The 27840-nt window shown below is 37.0% G+C and overlaps 1 protein-coding gene across 1 annotated transcript; it reads left to right on the top strand.

The window, feature by feature from the left end:
• Nucleotides 1-1988: 1988 nt before the first annotated feature.
• LOC111174315 (uncharacterized) lies at nt 1989-22187 on the top strand. Its single transcript, XM_089909918.1, has 7 exons — nt 1989-1997; nt 3608-3886; nt 7146-7239; nt 12577-12692; nt 15147-15289; nt 18504-18701; nt 22011-22187. The coding sequence occupies exons 1-7, from the start codon at nt 1989-1991 to the stop codon at nt 22120-22122; spliced, it is 951 nt and encodes a 316-aa protein (XP_089766044.1). The 3' UTR covers nt 22123-22187.
• The last annotated feature ends 5653 nt before the right edge of the window (nt 22188-27840 follow it).

Raw genomic sequence — 27840 nt, 5'->3', positions numbered from 1 at the left:
AATATTTTGGGAGGAGAAAGAGCATTTGAGGATTTGGGGAGTGTCCTTTGCTAACTGAAAAATACGATTGAGCTTTTTCTTCCTTTCGAAATACAAAGCTCTCATGATGCAGCACTGAATGTAAATGGAACATTTAGAAATGGAATCACAAGCAATGCAATTTAGACAATGCTGGGTGTCTGTAAGGTGCCCTCTGGCCTTCTGGTTGGTGTGTGTCCAATATAGCCTCCCTCACCTCAAGGGCTCGGCTTCACCTCAGAAACTAGGCCATCTGCCACTTTCTCCTTCACTCTCCTTACAAAGCTACATAATCACCAACTTGACATTTGAATTAAACAGATAGCACCCTGTTGCAGCCGACAATTTATGAGGCTTATAAATTCCTGATTGTAAAGGACATTGCAATCTTCCAATGAAAGGGGCTCATGAATTAATACATTATATTATTATTGTTTTTCATCCTGCAGTATCAGCTCACCTGATTCCTTCTTGTTGGCCATTCTACACTTTTTAAAACCAAGAATAGATGGCCAATTCAGATAATACCACCTAATTTAAAGACACTATAAGTTACTCCTGACAAATGTACAGTTTTAGCCATGGCACCTCCTCTGTGGCAGCTTTATACAGCATTAATAAAATTAATTTCTCTTTCATAAGGATTTAGAGTTGTAATTTATGATAACTGTTCACTGCAGGCAGAAAGATTAAAAATGAGTAAACCAATATACCAACTAAACTGCAAGTCTAGCTTTATTTTCTTTTGGGGAGGGGCAATAGGAGAGGGTTTTAAAAACAGCTTGATGTTATCTGGAATGGTGTTCTCATAGGTTCTACTACTAAAGGCTTACCTCAGTAAACAGTCAGTGCTAAGATTTACATGTTCTATTAACTAGTAAATTATTTATCTGTAGTTAAGTGAAGCAATCAGAATAAGAAAGATCAATATTAATGATTTTCCTTACTAACAACTGCACCCTAATAAATGATACAGATTTACAGTTATTTAAAGAATTACAGTAGCTTATCTGAATCTTATTTGAACCCTAGTAATTAAGAACACTTGGTCATTTACTTGTGTGACTTGGGCAAGTTATGCCACCTCTCTGGGCCTCAATTTCCTCATCTCTAAAATCAAAATAATAATGTTACCCACTTTGTTTGGTGAATGTAATGATTAAATGAGTTAATCTATGTAAAGTTCTTAGTACAATGCCTAGCACATAGCAAATGCTCAAGAAATGTTAACTGTAAAATTATTATATTAGTAATAGTTGTCATCATGGCAATAATGTTGCAAAACAAAACAGAAAACCTTTTCACTCAGGCAGAGTCCACATCATCTTCTGAATATTAAAGGTAAGGAACCACCAGAGGTGCTAAGTGACCTGAGGTCACAGCAGTAGCTGTTTGTAGATTCCTAAGACTCACAGGTCTTGCAGTTTTGACATCAGTGATGTGCATTAAAGCAGATGGAGTAGAAGTTTGAGGGTGATCTACCTTTTCTTTTTTTTAAACTAAAGGATCAGAAATTATATTTCTTTGCTGATATTTCTCCCCAAAAAGCAGACCAAAGAGAACTTCCATATGGAATTTAAGATAGAAGTAATGGAACAAAGAAGATTTTCAGAATGTCCCAAAGGTTTTACTGCAAGATTCCAGAATACTGCCCTTCACCACTGCCCTCTGGTGTGGTGCCCAGGAAGCGTATATGAATGTGAGAGAAGGAATCCAGCCTTTGGGACCCACAAAAAGATATCACACTGAAAGAGAGTCAGACTAGTCATCTACTGGTTAGAATCTTCTCAGATCATCTGTCCTTAGCTGAAACTCTACACCAAATTCAATTCATTCCATTCTGGCAGAAAAAAAAAAAAAAAAAAGAGAGAGAAAAAGAAATAGTGGGGATGTTATTTGCGTATGTACTTGTGTTACTGAAGTTTTAATTACTTTCTATTATTCATAAATGTCTAGTAGTAGTCAGGGTAATGGCGCAAGTACTAAGTTAAACTCTCAAATCTGCTAATGTAAACTAAGATGATGAGATAATTTTCAGTTACCTGTAAACGTGATTTTACCTTGAAGCTGTTGGGCTTGGTCTTGTAGCACTACACAAGAAAAATGTACTGAAAACCCAATCAGCCAGATCTCTCTCATCAGACATTTTGGTTATGTGAACTTATTTTTCCACCTGTTCTCTGCTTTAAGCAAAATAAGACCATTTCTCACACTTACGAGTCAGCCTCTCATCACTGTGTAACCACCACTGAAGTTTAGAATCGCAGAGCACCAGTCACTGAAGAAAGATTCAGTCACGTTCATTACCCTTATTTTCCTGATTTCATTTTGGCAGAAAATGGCTAGCATAGTTTCATAAAGACAAGTGAACCCAAAAAAGTCAGTTCAACTTTTATCCTCTGTTCATCCCCTGAAATACTGTTCCATTTTGCCCCATTTTTTTCTCCCTGATTGTTGGCCAAAACTCTGGTCATAGATAGTAGGATTTACCTGCCTCAGGAATAATAAATTTTGCACAATGTAATGTTGTTCTTCTAATGTTTGTTAATTTGTTGCTATGGTAAGGTATTCCTTGGTAATGTCAAGAAACAGTATCCAAATTATTAAAGAATTGCTCAAGTGTAAAAGAACTGAAAGGCATATATTTTCTGACTTTTTCACATAATTGAGACCAAGTCTTTGATTTGTTATTTAGTAGCAGATGGAGGAATAATTTTCTCCTTGATAATAGGACACAGTTTTATTTTCTTAATGGCACAGTAGTGCTATTTTTTGAAATGATGTAATGGCTATGCTCTTCTACTATAGCACATCAGTTAATGAATGAAAAATGAAAAACATTTTTACATTGTACTTCATGAAGGCAACTTCAATATACAAGAAGTGTCAGTTTCTTGTAAGTAAACTTGCTGTAGAGCTACATAATAACTGTGTCATAAATATAGAATGCTGTCTCTTAAGATTCTTGGAGTCTGAAAAATGATCCCCAAAGAGTAAAAAGAGGTCAGAAATAGATACAATTTTTAGTTTTAGTTAACATGAAAAAGCATATTTAGATATTTTTTAATTGGCTTAAAATACTAGATAGCACCAATGACAGAAAGAGAACCATATAACCATTGCTAAGGAGAAAGGGAAAAATGCAAGAATAACAGTGAATAATAAATATAGGAGAGCGAAAAAGACATTTTATATCCCAGTGGCATAACAATGGGAATACAGAGAGAACTGGACTGTTGTTAAGTGAAATGTTTGAGTATTATTTCAAAGTGAGTAAAATTGATTAAAGAACTTGAATTTTTAATATGTTTGCCACCAATTTCAGGGAAATTTCAGGGAAAATGGAAGGTCCAGATCAATGGAAAAACCAGTATGGAGTTTAAGGCTTGTTTGTGCCAAATCTGCAATGATAGCTCTACTAGGAATGATATTCCAAAATTGGGGCTGACTTTCTCGTTCATATCCCATAAGCATGTATTCACGTGTACCATTAGATTTACTTTTCTAAGATCTGCAATCTATGTAGACACCCTTACCTTGGGAGAGAATTTGTCTTAAGTGACTGTTAGCCATAAAAAAATGTGTGTAGGACTATGACAGAATTCCTAGGGTATCATTTATCTCTCCTCTAATTGGAAAAGTTGGTGTTTATAATTTGTTGTTATTGTTGTTTTATACAAAGGTATTCACATTTAAAGACTTTAAGCATTTTCTTTCATTCAGCTCTTCAGGTCAAAACACAAGCAGTCAGGAGATTCATCCATCTAATTCATCCTACACCTCCAATCTAAGTGAGTCACACACTGGCTTGCCTCTCTTGAGGAACAGAACTTTTTATTCACGTTCGGATTCTGGAATATCATCCCTGGTAAATATTTTTGATTAGCCCTTTACCTAATGATAAGTTTAAAAATGTGTTTTACCTTGGATTTCACACTTTTTAATAAATGTATAATTATAATACACTTTTAATAAGTGTATAAACTTTATACACTTATTAAATAAGTGTATTTTAATAAGTGTATAAACTTTTAATAAGTGTATTAAACCTATCCTTGTAATTGGGGGGAAAATAAAAGGTTGGTACTCTCAGTCCCAACTCAAAGAGGCAAGGGAAAGAATCTGAGGTGGAGGAAGGAAGACAAAAGAGACCAAGATGAGTAGAAAAGATAAATGACCAGAGAAACAAAAATGGCGTCCCTTCCTTTCCCCCACTGAGTTCAAATTCTGTCCCTAGTCTAAGATTTACCTCCTTTCTTTCTGGAATGTCCTTTGGCCAAATTTTCTCCTCGTAAACTCACCACTTCCAAGACTTCTCTCTAACACATCTAAGTGGAATCAACTAGGCCTTTTCTCTTTTCCTTCTTTCAAAATTGTTCCACTCATCCCACTGGATCAAAATGAGTTATTTATATGTCTGCCTCCCAAATTTCAGAAAATGAGTTTTTCAAGCACAAATGCCATATTTTATTTAACTTCGTATCCTCAGTGTCTGACAGAGTGCCTGACACATAGCAAGGGTACAATATATATTTGTGAATAAATGAATGGATTGAAATTCAAAATATTCAAAAATATTTATTGAACAAATGGATTAATCAATTGGTCCATCAGAATTAAAAAAGAAAAAAGAACAGGGTAAGACACAAATATTCACTATTCCTTTAAGAAGAAACAACGGTCACAGAACTGCAACACACTGACAGCCTTACATAGATATAACAAAGAAATGCAAAGGCTCATTTTCCTACAATGTCAGAAATCCCAAAATCAACCTCATAACTCCTTTCAAAAACAGACAGGGACTGGTGGTGCGGTGGTTAAGAATCCGCCTGCCAATGCAGGGGACACGGGTTTGAGCTCTGGTCCGGGAAGATCCCACATGCCTTGGAGCAACTAAGCCCGTGCACCACAACTACTGAGCCTGCATGCCACAACTACTGAAGCCTGTGTACCTAGAGCCCGTGCTCCACAACAAGAGAAGCCACCGCAATGAGAAGCCCACGCACCGCAATGAAGAGTAGCCCTGGCTTGCTGCAACTAGAGAAAAGCCCGAGCACAGCAATGAAGACCCAACGCAGCCAAAAATAAATAAATAAAATAAATAAATTTTAAAAATGGAGGAGGCGCATTTGCAATGAATATTAAAGGATGGATGCAATTTTAAAAATAAAATAAGATGAAAGAGTTTTAAAAAAAGACGCGTTTTTGTATAAAATTAGATGTCAATTGAAAAATGGAAACTTTATTCTCAAATACAGCTTTAGCTTAGATCCTTTCTCAGCAAGAGTCTCATGAAATAGCACCAAAAGGTAAATGGGGTGTGGCAACTACAGGAAATTTAACTTCTAAGAAATTTTTATTCTATGATAGGAGCAAGCAAAAAATTCCAAAAGCACATAACAGGTTGGGAAAGAAGCTTCCATAAACATGTAAACTGAACAACCAAGAATGGGCCAGAGACTACATTTTTCAATAATCTGAAACGTATTTGTGCTTCTTGTTTTTTTATTTTATTATTATTATTTTTTTTATGCGGTACGCGGGCCTCTCACTGTTGTGGCCTCTCCCGTTGCGGAGCACAGGCTCCGGACGCGCAAGCTCAGCGGCCACGGCTCACGGGCCCAGCTGCTCTGCAGCATGTGGGATCTTCCCGGACCGGGGCACGAACCCGTGTCCCCTGCATCAGCAGGCGGACTCTCAATCACTGCGCCACCAGGGAAGCCCTAATTAACTTTTTAAAGTTGCTCTTAATGAGGGAGAGAGCTTTTGTTATTTTTAAAATGAAGATATTGAAATATTTATGGAACAACTAAGGTTATTCAGTGATGAAGTAATGAAGTAAAAGATCAAAGCTAATTGATTATTAAAAAGCCACCTCTTCCCAATTTATTTTGAGACAGCTTTTCCCAAATTCTGCTTTACAGAATGCACTAGTCCCATGTGCTGCTCTAAGAATAAAAGTTTCTGTGGTTTAAAAGTCCAGGGGAACACTTTGTAGTACAGACTCACAATATATGCTAAGATACTAAAGGCTCAGAGAAGTCCTGTAGTAAGAGAAATGCTTAGTTCGGTTTAATCCAGAGCCTCATAAGCTTATTTAATGGTGGAAATGTTTTTCATGTTAGTATCAGTCAAACAAATGTACAGCTCAAGCAAAGCATAAACTATGCAAAATGCTGCTCTGTGAAACGAATGCAGTTGTTCCGAATATTGTAATGACATTTCTTCAAATCAAATATTCCGGTTTCATTTATATATGTGCATAACGCTGGCTAACAGAAGAATGAATCTATGGCGTATGTATTTAACATAATATTCCGTTCTGAGTAGTATGCCTTTTTGTTTGTGTTAACCTTGAAACTATCATAAGCTATGTAAAATACAGGAATTTTGATTGATTACAACCACAGTAATAGTAAACAACACAAAATTGCCCTAGATGTGATCTTGGCACATATTCTGGTCAGTAATATACTGTCCAGAAAAGGAAGATGACCAGACCTGAAATATTTCATTCAATACTGGCTACACATTTCAAGAGCAATGTCAATAAAATGGAACTCTTCCCAAGGTGAACCATGTTTTCCCTGGATATTTAATAATTTGTAAACCATGATCTGTGAGTAATAACTAAATTACAAAGAAGATGACAACTATTACCAGACACTTAAAATAGTAGTCACATGTGGAGGGATTCTTCTGTGTAGCCTCAAAAGGCAGAACTTGTACAACTGGACTAACTTAGAGGGATTACTTGGGGTCCATATAATGAAGAGCCATTAACAATTACAACTCTTCTAAAATGCAATGAGATTCTTTATGAGCTATTCAATAAATATTAAAGGACAGTTTATCAGAGGTGGTGTAAAATGGGTTCATGAATGGGTAATATATTTATTTCTGCTGTCATTTGTCATCAAACATAAATCAGTTGCAGGTGTTGGAGATGCAAAGTTGAATAATACATAATTTAGATTGGACTAAGATAACGTTTATGAGCACACCGTTAGGTAATTGGAGTTAATTTGGCTGAATGTTTGGGATGGGTTCGCATTACTTGCACCCATAAAAGTAAGTGAACTATATATCGCCAGATGATATTTCTCTTCTCTCTTATTTTAAAGCTTCCATCAGATTCTTTTAAGTACCTTACTTGGCACAAGGTAGAACAAAATGACATCCAAGGAAGTCAACTGCGTTGCCCAAGAGTAAGAGAAGGTAAAGGAACAGAAGTGTGTGGTCTTTGCGTACATGCTCCTAGTGGATGTTTTTTGAGGATCACAAGACATTACTTGGGGATTAAAAAGCTGCATTACTTGCAGGTAGAAAAATTTCCCATTTCAAGACCATAGAGTTGTTAATATAGTGAAGCCACCTTTAAAAGTATATTCTTATAGCTGATTATATAAATAATAAATGTTCAGTATTAAATATTGGAAAATAGAGAAAGAAGAACCTGTAATTCAATTATCCAGAAATAGTCACTGTGACTTTTATTTCCAGTTAGTCTTTTTTTGTATTTCTTTATTTTACATAAATACTTTATGTAAAGTATTTTACAAAATTATGTGAACAATTGTGTTTCTTGAGTTTTTTCACTTGTGAGCCTTTCTTTCCGCCATGTTATTAAACATTACCCCAAACAAGTTTTTTAAAAGTTGCAGATCTTTCCATCATAAGGGTATTATTAACTTTACTTAACCAATGATCTTTGTTGGAATTTTATGGTCATGAATAACACTGTCACTTCAGTGGATGCCTTTAAGCTGATTAATCCTACATCGGTTTTTTAAAAAGCGTAAAAAATAATCTAAATAAACCAGGTAGTCTCATTAGTATGTTCACTAAGCATTTTAAATTTGGTAAAATAACCAATGTTTTACTATTCCTTTTTCATCCTATCAGATTTTACAAGTGTACTGGTGTGACAGTATGAAGAATTTTTTATCTGCAGCCCCAATATACATAACGTTTGATTTCTATAAGTAGCTTCAATAGATAAAGTTGTGTAAGGGCAGAGAGTGTGCATTTCTCTTGTCTCTTTTGCATCCCCCATAAGCTGATGAAATAATATTAGACACAATTCCTGCTGCAGTGAGTATTTATTCTTTACAAAACATCAAGTATCTTGGCTACCTTATATCTGTATTTGCAAACTTGCAGATACATTGTCTATCGTACAATTGTAATATTGATTTAAGAAAAGTTGCTTTAGATATACTAATCTGCCCATTTCCCCACTCCATTGCATTACTTTACCCACCAATGTCTTTCTTCTTTCACTCAAACTCAATTGACAAAGAGTGATTAAAATAATATCATTTTCTTTCTTATGTTTTAACTCTGCCATATCTATTTGCAGCTAAGCGCTGGCTTATATAAGAAAACGTTATTTTATATTATAATGATTTATATTATATTAATTTATTTTATAATAATAAAATATTATTAGATAGTACTATTAGAGGTAAATTAGAACCTCTCTTTGGAGAACTTAGAATATTTTTCAAAGAGCAAGAAATTATGGGGAATTAGTGACATGTACACACTTCTATTTTTAAAATAGATAACAGGGGCCTACTGTAAAAAAATTTTTTTAAATGAATAAATAAATAAGTAATAAAAAAGAAATTATGGGGAATTAGGAAGGAAGGAGGCCAGAGGCCGTGGAGGCCATGTGTGTCACAGGCATAGAGTTCATCAGCAAAAGAAAGAGAAAGGGTTACATCAGGGGCTAACGAAGGCAGGGTTTAATTGGCTCTTAAACTTCAGTGTACAGACAAATTACCCGGAAGTGTGTGGTAAACACAGATTCCCAGGCAGCATGCCCAAATAATCTGATATAGTTAGTCTGGAGTGGGGCCCTGGAATCTGCATTTGTTAAAATTATCACAGGCAATTCTGTTGCAGATGATCTGAGGGCCATGCTATGGGAAACACTGGTTTAGGGGGCTTGGGGAGAGGCAGGAAAGGAATAAATTTGAATAGGAAGTGAAAACTTGAGAAAGTAAGGGTGTTGGCATTTATGTGCGCACGCATGCACGTGCATGTGTGTGTGTGTGTGTGTCTGTGTGTGTGTGTGAGGGGAGTGGTTGATAATTGTGCAAGCACAACGAGGCTTTGGAGCACAGGTGAAGAGCTGAGGTTTAGAGAGAACTGTAGAACTGAAGAAACTGGAAGAGATGACAGAAGAATAAAATCTAGGTGTAAACTGAAAATGAGCATGTGTAAAGAATCCTGTGGTCTCCCTCCTTCCCTGATTTAAGCAGCCAAGTCATGCCCTGAGGTCATCACTCAGCAAACCCGAGCCTTCGTGATGACCATGCTGGCCATTTATGCAGAGGCTATCATTGCTCTGCAGAGATAAGGCACATTTTCCTTCTACAAATCATTAACAACACCCATTCTCTCGCAAGTGGTAAAAAGAATGGAGCATGATCTAGGGGATGGGAAACAGTGGAAAATCCCATCACCTCAAACCGTGAAGAAAATAGATGTCCTTTGTTTGTTGCCCTAAATTTTGTTGAAGTGTTTGGTTTTTTTGCTTTGTTTTTTGGGGTTATTTTGTGAGATGGAGAACAAGTGCATTTCAGAAGCATTCTGATAAGAATGACCCTCTTTCTAGATTAGATCCTGAAACACCCATAAGACTACTTCAGTTGATCTCAGTTGCTCAAACTGTACATCCAGGAAGAGTCCCTAAGAAAAGAAAGGTTAGCTGGTGTGTGATAAACAGCAATATCCCAAGGCTTTGACTGCCAGATAGAGACGGACTTAACTCCTCCCAGTTAAACAAAGCAAAAGAGCAAACTGTTGGCAGAATTCTTTTAGAGAATAGATTCTTTCTGTTTGAAAATCTCCCAGCAAGTTAATTCAGTCACTGCTGTTAGGAGTTACTAATCCATGGAGGGGACAAAGAACAAGCTCAGAGATGGCAGGTGAAAGCCAACATCCCTGGGCTGCCAGATATTCCAGACTTCAGTTCTCAGCTGCTAAGATATATCTTCAATTATCAACCAGGTCTGAGTTTAAAAAAAAGAATCCCATTTAATAGAACTCCTCACAGTGGAAGAGACCTTCGGCTTCCGACTTCAAAGAAATCTTTGAAAGCTGCTTTAGAAAGAAATAATTGAAAGAACAGGAGATTGATAGAACTCGAACAAACAATACAGGGCAGAGTTTAATAACTCTGGGGCATCTACTGCACAAAGAAAGCCACCAAATTTGGGGGGGGGGTATTCAAGACAATAAATCCTGAGGTTTCCCCAGTCAATTAGGTGATGGTTCCAGTTTTTCCAGTTCTACAGCTTTTAACTCCAATCATCCTAATCAATGAACAAGACCATTTCCTAGCACAAGGATATTTTATTTGTAAAGTGATTGGGAAACTACCACCTTCAGGGGTAAGTGATTCCCTGGGTGGCAACATTACAGTTTGTTATGAGAGAAATGTCTAAAAGGACAGGTTAGATTCTTGGCTTCCACCTGTGCCTGATGAAAAAACTGATGTTTTTGTCAATAATGGAATATTGGACTGTTGCTCTTATCGCCTTCCATAAATCCTTCACAAACGGACTCATTATTTCCCATCACAGTCTAGATGAACTTGCCACAAAAGCAAAGTTTGTTCCTGACACCTTCAATATCTTTTCTATGCTCTTTTCACCTTTGAAATTAGGGGAATCATGAATTCCAGAAAAATGGAGTTGGGGGGAAAGGGGTACAAATGGTGCCAGGTCTGACTCAAGAAATACAATATATTAGAGTTGGAAGGGAATTGAAATCATTTAGTTTAGGATTGCTGTCAGGGGCTTGGTTGGCATCAGAGCTGAATGAAGTTTGCCTGGGGTAGCATGATAAGAGTGTAGGGGTCTATGGCAATAAGAAGCCTATGTTGGTGTAAAAGTATTAGAAATCAGTATTTTTTATAAAACATTATCAACTTCAAACATAATTTCTCACCAAATTCAGCCCTTGATGGGCCCTTGATGCTAGTCTTCCCCATATTTTTGCAAACTTGGAAAACCGAGGCTCAGAAAATTAAAATTAATCATCTGGAGTCACACAAGTACCTGCTACTTAACTCCAGACTGGAAACAAGATATCCTTTCCCTAACCCTGGAAGTTATGTGCAAACCCGATTTGGAACACAATACGGTTGGAAAATAGTAGGAAATGAGTTTGGAAATGGAGATTGGGATAAGATTGTAGAAAACCCTGCTTGATGAACTAGGCTTTTTCATCTTTATTTGGTATGCAATAAGAAACCTGAAATGTTTTGAATATGTCAGTCCTGTGGTAAAAGCTGTGTTTTACGAGAGCTGGGTGGCAATGTGTGTCATTTATGTTGAAGGAGAGAAGATTGCAAACCAGGAGATCCAAGAGAAAGTAGTTACAGTTCAGGTAGGAAGATATGAGGGTCTGGACATTGAAAGGGAAGGGATAGGTTCTCAAGGGGAAAACTGGTAGGACTAGGTGGCTAATTGAATTGAGAGACAAAAGAGAAAGAAAGTCAGGAGTGACTTCATAATCCCTAAAGAGAAAATTATATGAAAATTAAAACCATTATACTGATGATTTTTCTCACTTGCCTGGGCTAGAAGTAATTTATGTAAGATTAAAAGTTAACTCTGCATGTTGACTTTTCCGAACAGTTAATAGAGGTCATTCCTCCCCTTTAATCACTCTAGAAAATCATCAAATTATCTCTGAACCTCAAAATATTTGCCCAGAATTAAAGAGTCTAATACAGAATACAGATATTATATATTTTAGCTAGGACATTTTTCCTAGCAATGTGCTAAATTGCATTTAAAAAGAAATCTATAGGTGAGAATTTAAGCTAAAGGTGACATCTGATCCTCCGTGGAAACCTAGACCATAGGTAGCAAACTTGTGAACAATTTAAATTAAAATAATCTGCAACCCTATTTTTTTTCTGATAACTGTATTCACTCCACTGTAAACTTAAAAAACGTAAAACAGATGGAAAAGAATAAACTTGCTGATTTGTTTGCTATTTCCTCTCTCTTGTATAACTCATCCTGTGATGGGAGGGCCTAGGAAGTCAGCCCATCAGAAATGCCACAAGGCTTCCTGCAGCAGGAAGAGAAACAAAGGAACTGGGTGGCTTAAATATTTAACAATCATCTCGTGATTAATTTACTCTTGTCATACCTGCACATCTGATTTAGTGTCCTCAAATCAGAGGTTTCACTTTGTTTTGTTTGGAAGACATGAGAGGAAAGTTATTCAGCAAATTTCAGGAAAAATGATTTTCAACAATTAGAAAGTGTACAAAGTGGTCAAGTCCTGGCATCTTTTCTGTCCCCATCTCTTCCCCAACCCAGTTAAGGCAGGCAAGCAAGAGTGTGTTAAGTCGCATAAATACATTTTGTTACTGCTTACACTATGTGGGCCTAAGAGTCCAATCCTGTCTCCCTCAATCCAAATATCTAGTGGAAGTTTAAAACAACCGGTCAAGCATCCAGTGAGGCTGTCAATCCTGTCTTCCTAAACCTACTTCCAAGATCTCACCTTGTGATTTCTGCTCAGGACCCTCTGCGGAAGAGTTGTTCTTCAGACAGGAGTGTACCTTGCCTCCACGGAAAAGAGTCCTTGAAAAAAACAAATGGGAAACATGGCTGCAAGAAAACTGGGAGGACTGCAAGGTGAGAACATAAAAACAGAAGAAGAAAAAAAAGCCTATTTCCCTCATTGATTAAATTACGACACTTTTTTTTTTTTTTTAAGGGTATTTGCCAGTATAAACATCAAAACTTTAAGCACATCTTTAGAACTTTCTCTGAAAATAGTGGTGTTTGGGCTCTCCATCTCTTTTTCCATCCCTTCTCTTCATCAAGACTTGCTACTTATTTTCTAATCTTTATTTTATCTTGATATTGCTGAAACTTTGGAAAAAGTTTAAAAGAATTGAGAATGAAATTGGGTTTTTTTGGTAATAAAAAAGTCAAATATTGAACAATAATCCTTATGAGAGAATTTATGATGCAATCTTGAATCCTTTGAACAATGCAGTAAGCCAAAATTTTTGAAGATTCAGGGCAGCCAGTTGGGTCTGAACAGAGCTATCCTGGAACAAATCAAACTTTCACCAGTGAAGGATATGAGCTGTGGTTTCTTGGTGCTGAAAATGACTCCGCTGGCTGAGCCACTGGCATTGAAACAGTCCCTGTAGTTAGCCCGACCACTACCAATCTATGGGGCTGCCATCACTCAAGCTTCTAATTCCAATTGGAGCAAGTCATGTTTAAGCAGAGGACTGAAGATTTAACTGGGAAGACTAAGTCATTGGTAGCAATAAAAGAATAAATCAACTTCTTTATAGCAGAGTAAGATGTCAATATTTTTTCTTCGAAGTGATCAAATTGCACGTGAGGATTTTAGGAAATCTTCCCCAAATGAGACTTACTGGGATCTCCTGTTGCCTTTTTTGTTTTACAGATTGATCTTGTATGTTGTAGGATTATAGAATTAGGGCGTGGGAAGGAGCTTCAGGGAGGGTCTGGTCCCAACTCCTTCCTTTCAAAAAGGAAAGGAAAGTTTAGAAAGAGAAATGATTTGCCCAAGGTCACACAGCTAATTAGCAGAAGACAGGAAAATAGAATATTGTTTCCCAGTACAGTGTTTTCTTTCTAAAATTAATTTTAATTATTCTTATATAATGGATGGATACATTCTACTCTTTAAAAATTTAAACAATGCTCCTATTTATTTATTTGAAAAATTTAAACAATACACTTAAAACTTTGACCTCCACTCCCAGGATTCTTTTTAGAGGTAATCATTCCAGTGTATACATGCATTCGTTCTTTATAGCTGTCATTTAAACCATGGATATATTGTAAAGGCCAATGGAACCTTGCTAATAAACTATCATAGAAAGTTTAACTGGCCTTTAGATAACTATACTGTCAGAGAATGGCTAAATAAACTTTAAACTATCACAGAAAACCTTACTGGGAAATAGTGGTCAAAAAATTCTATTTGAGAAGGTGATATTTAATGTAGAAATGATAAATATAATATCTTAATATTTCTTTGGTTTTATTTTAAATTAAGACCTTTTATATTTTGGGAAAGTAAAATTTAAAGTAACAAATTTTATAATGTTTAATGTCTAAAAATATCAAGACCGTATCTTTTTAGATAGATATCGATATTTCCCTAAAATAGTAAATTATTTTGCTTCAAATTTTTAAAAAAATGTCATTTTATGCAATAATTTCTATTCACAGAAATTGATGGTAAAACTTTGGAAACAAAAAGTTAAGTTGACTTTTAGCAATAGAGTTTACAAGAGCAATGCTACCACTGAGAGTGGTTTTAATTTCCTTGGGATCAAAGTTGGGGCTTCCCTGGTGGCGCAGCAGTTGAGAGTCTGCCTGCTGATGTGGGGGGCGCGGGTTTGTGCCCCAGTCCGGGAGGATCCTGCATGCCGCGGAGCGGCTGGGCCTGTGAGCCGTGGCCGCGGAGCCTGCGCGTCCGGAGCCTGTGCTCCGCGGCGGGAGAGGCCACAGCGGTGAGAGGCTCGTGTAAAAAGAGATCAAAGTTGACTGATGTTAAAAGTAAAAATAAAATACCCACTATCTCTGAAATATGCCAAGTCATCCTTATGTATGTATCCCAGGTTATTTTTAAATAAAATCATATTTTCCATCTTTTGAATGATGGTATCTTACTCTGAAATGTATATAAATGTGATTTCTGAGTATTTCCAAGGAGGCTAAAGATAACTAATCATTTAAAGCCAAACAGAACTTTACCTCCTCTACTTTTTACCCCTAGAAGTAATTTACCCCTAGAAGTTTTACCCCTAGAAGTTTCAGAATCTGTTTGAGGGTCTTTCCCTCTCTCCCTGATACACCGCCCCCCACCAACCTTGTGTGTAATTCTAATCAGGATCCAGTCAGGATCTTCACCTTCCCTCCCTACCTTGAGAAGCTCTGCAATAATTTTGTGTTTGGATGTGTGAATATTTTAGAAGACCAAAAAACAAAATAGTAAAAACTGCTGGTTTAAATATGCAACACATATTAATTTAATAACTATTTTTAAAAGTTGATAAAGCACTTGCTTTTTCTTTTTATTTGTTTTTCCTTCAGAATTTGAACCTTTCATTTCAGGATTTGGGGGACCCTTATCAAGTTGCAAATTTTAACAGGATTCTTAGAAGACTAATTCGAGTTGAAACCCTCTGGTTAGTGGATAATTCACTGGTGGATTTAAGTGCCGCAAGATTGCCAAGGTATCTGCTCCCTAGCATGTCCAATTACTAAGTTAAAGTGAAGTCTTTGCTCTATGGGTACGTGACCATTGTCTGTTCATACTGTGGCTCCTCTCATGTGGTCAGGTCTTAGTGAGAGTGCTAAGCGATGCCTGGGCAAGGCAAAAAGGGAAATTTATAAATCAAAATGTCACACTTTAGAGGGAAAAATCTATTCTTTTTCAAATTAATACTGTTATTATCAATTATTAAGGGAGTAATTTGTAATCATAGAACATATTGGCAGAAAAGCCTGCTGTGTTCCTTGCATTGTCAACTGGAAATACAATTACATTATATATACATTATCATTCTAAGTTAGTGATTTTTTGTCATATTGTCTGAACACTTGTGGGGAAAGACTCTACAGGTAGTTGACAAGAGTCTTGGCTTCAGGGTCACATTCTAATGGAGGGGTAGGGGTTGCCAATCAGAACAGTGACAAAAAAAACCTAAAAATTTTAAAATTTATATGGCCTCCTTGATATTCCAAGGACCCTAAGCTACTGAAGTTAAAAGATAATCTGTCTCTTTGCTCAGGATTGCTTGAGAACTCTGGAGAGTTGCCCTTTGCTTCACCAGGCAGATGGGTAGCTGGAGTGAGCTCTGGTAGCCATCAGAGGGGCAGACAGAGGTTCTCAGAAGAGAATTAGGAGATGAAGGAGATCAAGCAGCCACAAGAAGGAAGGGTAAATCCCAGAGCAGGTTAAGATACATCTCTGAGCTGGGCTGAGGTAGGGCAACAAAAAGAGATCATCAGGGGTGGGATAGGGAGGGTGCGGGGGAGACGCAAGAGGGAGGGGATATGGGGATATACGTATACATATAGCTGATTCACTTTGTTATACAGCAGAAACTAACACAGCAATGTAAAGCAATTATACTCCAATAAAGATGTTTAAAAAAAAAACAAACAGATCATCATAGTTGCACAGGAGAGGGAAACAGTCAGGCAGACAGAGGAAGTGTCAGAATATGCAATGGTCCCTGGGTATCTTCGGTCATATTCAAAGCCCCTTCCCAACTTTAGACAGACTTGGATAGCATTTGATTTTACTTATGTTCTTTTCAAATGACAAATTTAAAAATACCTAAATAAAAAATTTCAGAGGAATCTTAATATCACTGCCACCTTAACTTATTCAGTTACTTGATGTTAATTTGTTCAGTTTTTTTTTCCCCCAGACTCTCTTCTAGGGATAAAATAGTGATGCATTAGTTATATTTTTCTAATACACATTTAAATAAACAGACAACAACGACGAATTTTAACAGTAACATAGCCTACTTTGGAAACACTGCACTAGAAGCCCATTAATTTGGAGTATGTGAACTTGACTTGATCCAGATCAGTAAACTTCCAAATCTTTGCTATCATATAAAAAAGAAGAGAGAGAGAGAGAAACTCCAGTGACTGAAGAAAAGACTTGACCGAGTTTTAGTATTCTCTAGATGTATTCTTTTGGCCTTTCTTTCTTTAGAAATAGGATGTGTCATATAAAATTATATAATTGCAATTCAAACTTTACAACTGTGAAATCAGTGTATCAAGAGAAAAGAAAATTGATGCATGTATATTCATAGCCTCCTTCCCTTCTGCCCCAGGTGAAAAACCACACTTGGTTTGCCACTCGTCTCCCCTAACATTATCCGACTAAGGATCTGTGGTAGGGTGAATCTGAGAGGCTGAGAAAGTGGCAGGGTATACACTGAAAATGAGAGAATGACTAGCAGATGAGAAAACAACAGATTTCAAGGAGGACAGAGAGACAGGATCTGCTTGGGCTAGGTTTTCAATTAGAAATTGCAATAGTACTAACGTGCATCTAAAGATTATGTATAGGGACTTCCCTGGTGGCACAGTGGTTAAGATCTGCCTGCCGATGCAGGGGACACGGGTTTGAGCCCTGGTCCAGGAAGATCCCACATATCGTGGAGCCACTAAGCCCGTGTGCCACAAATACTGAGCCTGAGCTCTAGTACCCGTGAGCAACAACTACTGAGCCTGCATGCCACAACTACTGAAGCCTGCGTGCCTAGAGCCTGTGCTCCGCAACAAGAGAAGCCACCGCAATGAGAAGCCCGCACACTGCAATGAAGAGTAGCCCCCACTCGCCGCAACTAGAGAAAGCCCGCACGCAGCAACGAAGACCCAACGCAACCAAAAATAAAAATAAATAAAAAATAAATTTATTAAAAAAAATAAATAAAGATTATGTATAACCTAGGAAAGAGTGGAAACCTAAAGTTATCAAAGATATGATTAAAAGACTGTAAAATATCCATATGGAGAGGGAATGGAAGAAAACAAGAAAAATGACAATAATGGATGTGAAAAATTACAATGAAATCTGGGTGGGTTCAAACTGAATTTGTGTTTTTCATGCTGCTTTGTGGCTGTCCTTTCTCTTTTTAGCACCATATTTACCATTAGCAATAATTATTTACTAAATGTCTTTGTGGGGTATGAGGTTCATAAATAAGTACCCTGTCTCAGGGTATTAAACCTCAGCTTATAAAGGAATTTTTCCTTTAGGTAAGGTGTCAGTGATAGATTTGGAATTATTGTCTCTACTTGCATGGTTTTATACAATTACAGTTTTAAGGCAAAAATATGAAGAAGCATTTCTGTCAGGAAAATGTATTCAACCTAAATGCCTAATGCACATTTCTTTTCCTAAGGATAGCTTTTAGTTTTCTTTGGTATAAAAAGGCCTTTTTTTTTCTGATTTAAAATGCTATTTCTCAATATAGAATTTAACTACAGAAAAGTAGAAAGAAAGGAAAATAATTAGAATCTCACTACTTAGGGGCAATACTCTTCAGAAGTTATTATGTTTCTTTGGGTGAACTTTTATATTGCTGAGATTACATGCAGCTCTTCACTCTTTCATTCAGGACTTATTGAGAATCCACCATGGACCAAATACAATGCCAGGTACTGAGTGTATACATTGGGAAAAAAAACAGATTCCTGCCCTACACAAGCTTACAGTCTTATATATCCTGTTTATTTTCTCTTAATATTTTAATATACATATTTCTCTTTTCTTCCCAACCACATTTGTAGAAAATATCACTGTCACACCTTTGAGGGGCTATGGTCTAGGTGAGGCATGCTGGTGTTTTGCAAGATTTAGTAGTTTACCATCCTCTTTAGGAGACAAATGACAAGATGTTTATATTTTGTGTCCAGCTGCAGAGTTTTAAATATGAACAAAAACCATCTCACATCTTTCAAACAATTGCCAAAGATACCCCAGATACAGCATTTATCCTTGGCTGAAAACCATATTGAGACTCTGGCTGGGCTCTCCAGTTTGCAGGGCACGCCATTGGAATCCCTTACGCTCAAGAGGAACCCTTGTGAGTTTCACCAAAACTACCGGAAACGGTGAGGCCCCAAACGCCTTGTCACCTTTTGTACTTCATTGAATATTATACTTTTAACAGTTGTTCCCCTCTTGATTAAATTTGCTCAGCAAGTATTTATCTTCTTTACTATGTGTTGAACTCTTCATGCTTCTAATCTCACTAAAGAACTTTGAACTGATTTGTGTGTGTGAGTTTAATCTTTAATACACTCTTCTCTCAGTTAATTTATGACTGCTGTACAAACTTTAGGCTCCTCCTGTAATGTGACTTTACATACACTAAGATGTTTCATTTTAGACTTTCAAATCCTATGCATTTTCTCTCATAATGTTTAATAGATACTATATCTTTTTAAAAATTTCTAAATATAGGTTCCTATCAAGGTCCATATGACCATCTTATAAATTGTTTATTCTCTGGCTTTGTTTTCATCCCTTTGGGCCACAAGGGCACCATTAATTAAGTGAATACAAAAAAGTAATTGATTTGATCTACTCTAGTGGTGGAAAGAGCTGGAAAACCTGCCAAGAATAAACCATTTTTATTTCTTTGTCACTACTGGGAACATTCTTAATGATAATAATGGAATCTAAACAACCTTGGAGTGTGCACCAAGTAATATGGTAATATAGTAATATTTATCTCCAGCTAATTCCCAGCACCACTATTAGTGTACTTACAGGAATTAAAAGGGTGAAAACAAGCCACTGAATTCTAGAACCTATATTTGCCCCCAGATGACCACAAGTCATCTCATCTCTCAGTGTGAATCCGTCATACAGAGCCTTAGATCATCTCTAGACTCCATTTCCAGTCTATGATTATAGTGCTTCCTCCACATCCAATTTCAACAAAAGACAGTTCTCATTACCTTCCTTTCTCACACTGCCATTTTCCCAAGACAGCAACTGTATTCCAGAGGCCTGTATAATATTAGACTCTTCAACCCGTGATGAACAATGAAAATTGTCAAAGTAAAAATTCTAATCTCTGTTGGTACTACATAAATCTCATTACTGCCGTTGTCTTCCCTCTGATGTAGTCTGAAAGCAAAATTTCATATTCTGTGACAATAAATTCTCAAATTGCTTTTACATAAGTGAAAACTAGCAGCACAGTTGCTTTAATATTGAACTAATATTTAACCATAATAATGTTTTGAAGTCTAAAATTCTATTTCCTACAGTCAGAGGAGATTTAGCTGGACTTTTCAACATTATTCATAAAAAAGCACACTTCTAGTCATAGAGATAATTTATTAGTATTATATTTCAGTTTGGTTAATTTATATGTGGGATTTTAGAAAACACCTTGGTCCCAACTCAGTCACTTGCCTCCCTTCAAAGAATTCCTTGTAACAGTAATGTTAGATTAATTATCTGAAATCTGATATGCCCTGAGGTCTCACTATAAATCTGTCTTCAGAATTCATGATGTGGTATAGAATTATGTGAGAATGAGGGATATAATGAGGTTGTCCATTTTCCTAGTATTCACTCTATTGGATTGAGTCCAAAGTGGATATATACTGACACTCATGCTATAAAAAGCCAGGTTGTATTGACTGAGGTAGTGCAGGGTTGCTTTAAACAGAAAGACGTGGTCATTTTAAAGTATGAGGGAAGGATTTAAGTATCCACTCCTGCTAAGGAACTAAGCTGAAGTCCCAAGTTCATCCAAATTTGGGTTTAGTTATCTAGCCAAAATTCCACAAGAGGACTATAACAGCATTCATTTTGTCACTGTCATTCATTTTGTCATTTTGTCTCTGTCGAGGATTTAGGCCAAACTTTCAATGGCCCTTTACATCACGATCAGAATTATTTAAGTATAAGCTTTTCTTGATCACTGACACCTAGAATTGTGACTGTCTTTCCCTTCCTCCTTTGTTTCAGATCCTCCAATAAGAAGACAGCACAGTTCAAAAGAGAAAGGACTTAACGATAGAGCTAATAGTATAAGTCCCAGTAGGTAGAGGGCAGTCCACTTTCTGGGACACCCACAGGCAAACTCTTCTACCATTCTTCAGAAGTCAGTGTTATCTTAGTTCACCATAGTTTGACTTTTTTAAAAGAAAGTGACTAGGAGTTCCTGCCAGCTAAGTCTGAACGTTGGAGCCAGAAGACTTAGCTTTTAATCTTTGCTCAGTCACCTACAGGCTTTATGATCTTGGATAAGTTACTTAAAATGGGGGATAAAAACTAACTTGACAGAATTGTTGTGAGGATGAGATAATGTGCAGAAAGCATTTAGAGCTAAGAAAGTCATGCAGCCAATGGGAGCATTCGAGGAGGTTGGCACCATCATTAGTTGACTCAGCACATCACCTGAGAGGTTTCAGCATCTTTCAGCCTGGGCCAATGCCAGCCATGCATTTCCTCTGGCCTGAGCCCCCAGAACTCCCCAACCAGGAAAGCTGTCCACTTGAAAGAAAATGCTGCTTTGTAACACTGCTAGGCATACAACTACTGTTTAACTGGGTTGACATGAAAGACTGCTTCCTGAACCTGGAAGTGACTGTCTAAATTGGAAATGTGAGCTTCAAAAATGCTCTCTGTCGGGGCTTCCCTGGTGGCGCAGTGGTTGAGAGTCTGCCTGCCGATGCAGAGGACACGGGTTTGTGCCCCGGTTCGGGAGGATCCCATGTGCCGCGGAGCGGCTGGGCCCGTGAGCCATGGCCGCTGAACCTGTGCGTCCGGAGCCTGTGCTCCACAACGGGAGAGGCCACAACAGTGAGAGGCCTGCGTACCGCAAAAAAAAAAAAAAAAAAAAAAAAAAATGCTCTCTGTCAAGGCAAAATCACTCAGCACAAAATTATTTCCCACCCCTTCTTATAACTCTCAGCCAGAATTCTTCCTTAACTATTACTAAACAACTTGGACTTGCTTTACTCTAAAAAAGAAGCCAAAAAACTTTTAACTTTATAATGTGTACATATATTGTGACCTCATTCTTTCTCTTATGGTTAGTTGGCTAAATCCACTCATTGATTTTTTTTTTTCTTTATAGGACTTTGTAAAAACTGGAATGACATTCTTTTATAAAAACAGACTATGCAGTTCCACTCCTCTGCTCAATACTTAGAATCTGCTGAACTATCTAGTAGCTCACTGAGAGGGCAAGCTATGGGAGGGTCATCACCTCAGTGAACGTGAATAGTACTTTACTGTAACCTCATTGCAGAGACAAGGAAAACAGAATAAAGTGATAGCCACTCATCTTTCTTGTAACAATAGGCAAAGTCTACTCATTTATAAAGAGAGTAAGTGAAATACAATGCTTTTGTTCAGTATAGTTACTTTTATTTTTTCTTTAACTTTTGCTTTAGAGTGTTCTCCTGTTTGCCAAACTTAAAAATGCTGGATGGGATCCTGAAGCTACCACAAGACACTTCACCACCAGAAACCAATATTTTTTCCAAAGTATGTATTGTGTCCTAATGCTATCTGTATAGAAAGAAAGCAATCACTATTGTCTTTAAAAATTAATAAACAAGAAATGCATGACTAAATATTGCAACATATATATATACATTATGTATCTATGTATATTGATTTCCTTTAAACCAATTACCTCATTTTTTTAATTCTATAACCTATCAATCAATAAATTTTGAGCACACACATTTTAAATGATTTAATTTATTTTATTTTATTAGTTAATTTAGTATTTAATTAATAACTTTTATGTAGAAATTATATACATAAAATACTATATAAATATATAATATATATTTTAAAATATAAAATTAGAGATTTTTAAATGATGGGATAAAAATTTAACATGAATAAGGGCTCTAAGATTTTCCCACGCTTCAGGGACGCATCTGGTCCACTCTCAGGACTATAAGCCTGAGTGTGCTTGGAGTGTACTGCTTTAAATATCTGAATGTATCAAAAGGAAAAGGGACAATTGGAAGTACCTTGTACAATTTTCAGCCACATTCAGTGAATTCTTCATTTTAAACATTCTGTCACTTATTAGTGATTTTCTCACACAACAGAAATTCAAGCCTTATGTTATTCATTAAATACTCAGAAAGTAAACAATAATGATAAAGCTTCTTTTTGATCAGAGAATTTCACAAGTGTGATTTTAAAATTGCCTTCCCTACATGCTAATAAAGAACACAATTCAATTTAATTGCTTTCAAAATTTAGAGAAAGGTCAACACCCAGATCAACTTATGACCTTATATTTGTCCTTATATAAAGACCAACTTAGTTGCAGAACTAAGGTTTTCCCAAGATGGTTTATTGATTAACTAGGGATCCTAGCATGAAATAAATAAAATATTTTCTGGATCCTTCTACCAAGAGTGAATGCTGCTTGTAAAATTATATAACAAAGATTCTAACAAGACCAAGACACAGTTCCTTTCCTCAAGAATCTTATGAATGATTGAAGACAACACACACATAAGACCTAAAATTCAATGAAATGTGTTATGAGTATCTATTATATGAATAAGTGGAAGAGATTTAATTGTAAATTATGGAAAGCTATCTGAGATGGATATTGAAGAAGAGTAGACTTTTCACAGGTAGCAGGTAATAGCAGACTCTTCCAGACAGGTGACACAACATGAAAAGGGGCACAAAGACCAGAAATTGTATGTGAGTTAGGAATGGGCTGGCTGCAAAAGTCAGAGAAGCATATTGACAATGGCTTAAAGAGTAATATTAATAAAAATAGCTATAATTTTTGAACATCTACTATGTATCAAGCATAGGACAGATACTATGTATCCATTATTTAAATCCTCAAAAAACTATGAAGTTCTAGTTATTCTTATTTCCTAGGCAGGAATATCTGAGGCTCAGAGAGGTTAAGTAATTTGCTCAAGGTCGGTGACACAAAAGGTATGTCACACAACTATCACATGACAAAGCCAAGATCCAAGATTCAAACCCTGAACACCTTTCAACACTCTTGCTGCCTCTTCTAATAATTTGGTTCTAATTTTAAAATTCAAGATGGTATTTTTGTGTTTCCAGGGACAGCTTCATCTTCCACAATCCATCACAAATCCTAGCATTTAATCAGAATCAAGGATTCACTATTCCTTGAACATACCTTAAACTTCCCTTGTTCAAGTTTTTGCTTCTTTCTGCAATACTTTTCCCTTGAAGGCATGCCTGAGAACATATTGTCTCCTTTCAGTGCTTGCTTTGGATTGTATTTCCTCCAAAAATCTTCCCCCATCTTTTCAATCAGACCTGCTTCCTCTGCAGTTCCAAAGTACTTTTTAAAAAACATTGGTCTTATGGTATGTTTTCTCATTAATGCCTCAACTTGATTAAAAAACAATTTTTAGACGTTGCTTGCTTCCAGAAAAACAGGGGCTTTAATCATGAAGCAAATAAGAAAGCGGGACACATTTCATTTTAGATGTTTACACATGTAACCTTCTGCCTCTCTAACTCAGGTTGGGAAGACGTTTTCAGTAAAGGCCCAGAGAATAAACACTGTAGGTTTTCTTGGCCATGTGGTCTCTGTCCTAACCACTCAACTCTGCCATTTTTAGTGCAAAAGCAGCCATAAGCCACATGTAAATGAATGGTGTGACTGTGTCCCAATAAAACTTTTGTTTACGAAAGTATGTGGCAGGCTCTAGTTTGCTGACCCCTGCTCTAAATTTTAAGGTCATGTGCTTGATTGCTTTACTCGTTATCAGTATTCACTGTCCTCCCTGGAAGAAGTGTATACTTCCGCTACTCCTTGAAGTCAGATATGTCAAGCAACTTGATTTGGCTAGTGAAATATAAGTGAGTCTGACATATGTCACTTATAGGCAGAAACTCTGAGAACCAGTTTGTGCTTTGTCACACTTTCTTTCCTTGGGCCACACCAGCAGGCAAATTTCCATTTAAAAGCTGCTCCATCAGTCTAGGTCCTGGGGTGAATATGATGTGGGGCAGAGCTACAGTCATCTTACATAGAATTCCATTTGATGCTGTACTATAGCCTAGCCTTTCCCAGCTAATATAGCTCCTTAAGTTTAGGGACTGCAATTTAACTTATTCAATGGTGTGTTCCCCCCCCCCCACAAATAGCAGGGTAGGCATGCAAAATGTTGAATAAATGGATAAATGCCTATTATAGGAAACCATGAATGGGGTAGTAGAATTACCAGGTAGGACACAATTATAATACTTTAGGTGAAATGTATTAAAAATTTTTTAATTAGAGCAATAATATTAGAAATAGACACAAGTTATGAGAGCATGAAAAACTGGGGAGTTATGACAGCCAACAAAGTGTTTTATTGTTTAAACTAGTTTGAATTGAGTTATTACCTGCAGGCGAAAACATTCTAACTGCAAGGAAAAGCATGGGTTTCATAAGAGGTGCTGGGTGGATAGCTATGAAGAATAATGGCCAAATGCACTGCAAGCAAGGGTCTCAAGATATATATCACACTATATCTAAGAGATAGCTTGTGTTGAGTTGCAATCTGATTTTCTGATCTTAAGAGGTACAGATTCTATGGGAAGTGTGGCCAGAGGGGGTTGACTTAAGTTGGTGATGCTTACCTACGCCAGAGGGAACCAATTGGACAGAGGCCAATGGACTGAATAAAAGTGAAACCCAAAATTGAGTCTACCTATTCATTGTGGTGCCAGCAGCTCTAATAGTTATCAACAATGACAGGTCCAGTAGTGGTATTGCTATTATTTCAAATAAATCTGTTCACTTGACCTGTGTAAAATACTTCCTTGCATCTTCTATAATCCCCAGAGATATGAGCCACTCACTCCCACAGCCTAAACATACTAGCAGACATACTTTGTCAGGAAATATGCAAGGATTTTTTTTTTTTTTAAGCAGCAGTAGAGCTATGTTTGTGGGAATTTTGTGCATAGGTGCCAACGATGGGTAACTTCTGGTCATATTCTATTTAACTCAATAGAACCATAACAAGCTCCCATTCTAAAAAATTTTAGGTACATCCATCCTTCTGAAATATTCAGTTCCTCTTCAATACACGGGGCGATTGGCATAAAAAGATTTCCTAATGCCACTTAATTTCACCTCTAAGTTTGTGTCCCAATTTCATTCTTACCCTGAATGGCGCATGTGTATAGGTTCATGATTATCTGAATGGCTTAGTTCAAAACAGTGGCAGGAGTTAATTGTGTAGATCCTACACCTACAACTTTCTGAGAGAGGGCACAGTGCAAATAACTCCTTTGTTAGAAAATAATTTCAGGGAGAGAAGCTCATTCAGTATATGAAAAAACCTTACATATCAACTACATGTCCAGCTCCTCACCAATATCCAATGAATGCTTGGATCAACTCTACATTAACCTGTAAAAGACTTTCCAGTTCACATTTGAACAAACTGAGGGATTAGAAATATTTGAGAAAACTATTTTTGATCCATTCTAATCTTGAGGCAGTTCTTCCTTGTACTGAACTGCTATCTGCCTTCTGCAGTTTCCAACTAATTGTTCAAATCTTTCAAATAAGTATAATTAATTCCATCTTGTAGGGAATTTTTCTCAGCTTCCAGGTTCTTAAAAGTACCCTGATATTTTCTCTTACATTACAAGGGAAATGTAAATGGTTAAATGAAGATTCTGTGGGGTGAGGATGGTGAAAGAAGGGTAAAAAAGCTAACTAGAAAGCCCAGAGTAAGAAAATAATTTTATCTTCTTCAAGTTCTATATACATCTGAAGAGGAAGATTCCTCAAATGAATTCCCTGTATCAAATTTTAAGAATTAAGTTAGCAGGGGCTTCCCTGGTGGCGCAGTGGTTGAGAATCTGCCTGCTGATGCAGGGGACACGGGTTCGAGCCCTGGTCTGGGAAGATCCCACATGCCGCGGAGCAACTGGACCCATGAGCCACAACTACTGAGCCTGCACGTCTGGAGCCTGTGCTCCGCAACAAGAGAGGCCGCGATAGTGAGAGGCCCACGCACTGCGATGAAGAGTGGCCCCTGCTTGCCGCAACTAGAGAAAGCCCTCGCACAGAAACGAAGACCCAACACAGCCAAAAATAATAAATAAATAAATAAACAAAAATAAAAAAAAAGAATTAAGTTAGCAAGCTTATTTTTCAATTCCTTTAGAAGTCATCTGCTTCCAGTTATTATTTCTTTCCAGAACAATTATAACTAATTGCTTGTCATTATATTCCCAAACTGTGTTAATAGATGCTTATCTTTTTAAAGGCTAAATGCAGTCATGAAACAAAATTTCTAATTAGTTTTAGAGCTTTGGAGAGATGCATCAGTATTTGAATTGTGCAGGTGTATATTTGCTTATCTGCTTCTTTTCTCTTCAAAAGAAGTATTCTATGAGATCTGTTCAGAATTTCTAAAAGGTTATTCCAAAACTTATTATAATACTCTACAAATGTCATTGTGAAATCTACTATTGCTAAATTTTTAAATTTTGTCTCCAAACTCTCAGTGTCCTTGAGCTATAAATATTTTAAGGTACTTTTCATTCTATAGCTTATAGTCTAGTTATTTTTGACAATGTCTAAAATGCAAGTTTCTCCAAGAGCAGGATTCATCTTCATTCTTCTTTACACCCCTCAAAAACAAAACTTTGTTCTCAATGAGTATTAAGTGGACGAGTGTGAAATTCGAGTATATCCTCCTTGAGGTTAAATCTCTAGGGCTGGAAAAGACTTGTATCTAAAGAAACATTATAGGGCTGAAAAAATATTTTATGAATACCAAAAATCTCACTGAGACAAGAATTCTTCAGTGGGAGAGAGGTTAGCCTTGAGATTGCTCCAGCTTCTTTTCTGCCCATTTCCTCACTCCTTCCCCTGACCAAATCAAGCTAGAAGTTCTGTCCTCCCTCTTCCTCCAGGCCAAGAGGGCTGAACTGCTTGGACACTGATTACTGATTCCACTGCATTTTTTAGGGGTGGAGCTTTCAAGGGGGCTTTGATTTTCCTTTTCCTAATTTTCCTCCTTCTGCACTTGGAAAGTGGTAAGGGCTCCAGCTTTCTCTCCTCCCTTCCCTCCCCTCCCCATTCTCTCTCTTTCTCTCTGTCTCTATCTCTCTCTGTCTCTGTCTCTCTGTCTCTCTCTGTCTCTCTCTCTCTCTCTCACACACACACACACACACACACACACACACACACTTTGCCTCTGTCACTCTCCTGCTCAGCAGGAGACTCTGTCCTGGTCT

The sequence above is a fragment of the Delphinapterus leucas genome, chromosome 4 (assembly GCF_059928025.1).
Source record: "Delphinapterus leucas isolate spDelLeu-1000000601 "Yukka" chromosome 4, BTC_Dleu_Yukka2, whole genome shotgun sequence".
Taxonomy (NCBI): Eukaryota; Metazoa; Chordata; class Mammalia; order Artiodactyla; family Monodontidae; genus Delphinapterus; species Delphinapterus leucas.
Note: the sequence above shows the minus strand (reverse complement) of the source record. Positions and strands in the feature narration are given on the sequence as shown.

Excerpts from the sequence above, each read along its gene's own strand:
- LOC111174315 (XM_089909918.1), top strand. Across the intron at positions 3,887-7,145 it reads ATTCTGGAATATCATCCCTG|CTTCCATCAGATTCTTTTAA; the intron begins GTAAATATTTTT and ends CTTATTTTAAAG. Across the intron at positions 15,290-18,503 it reads AGTGCCGCAAGATTGCCAAG|CTGCAGAGTTTTAAATATGA; the intron begins GTATCTGCTCCC and ends TTTTGTGTCCAG.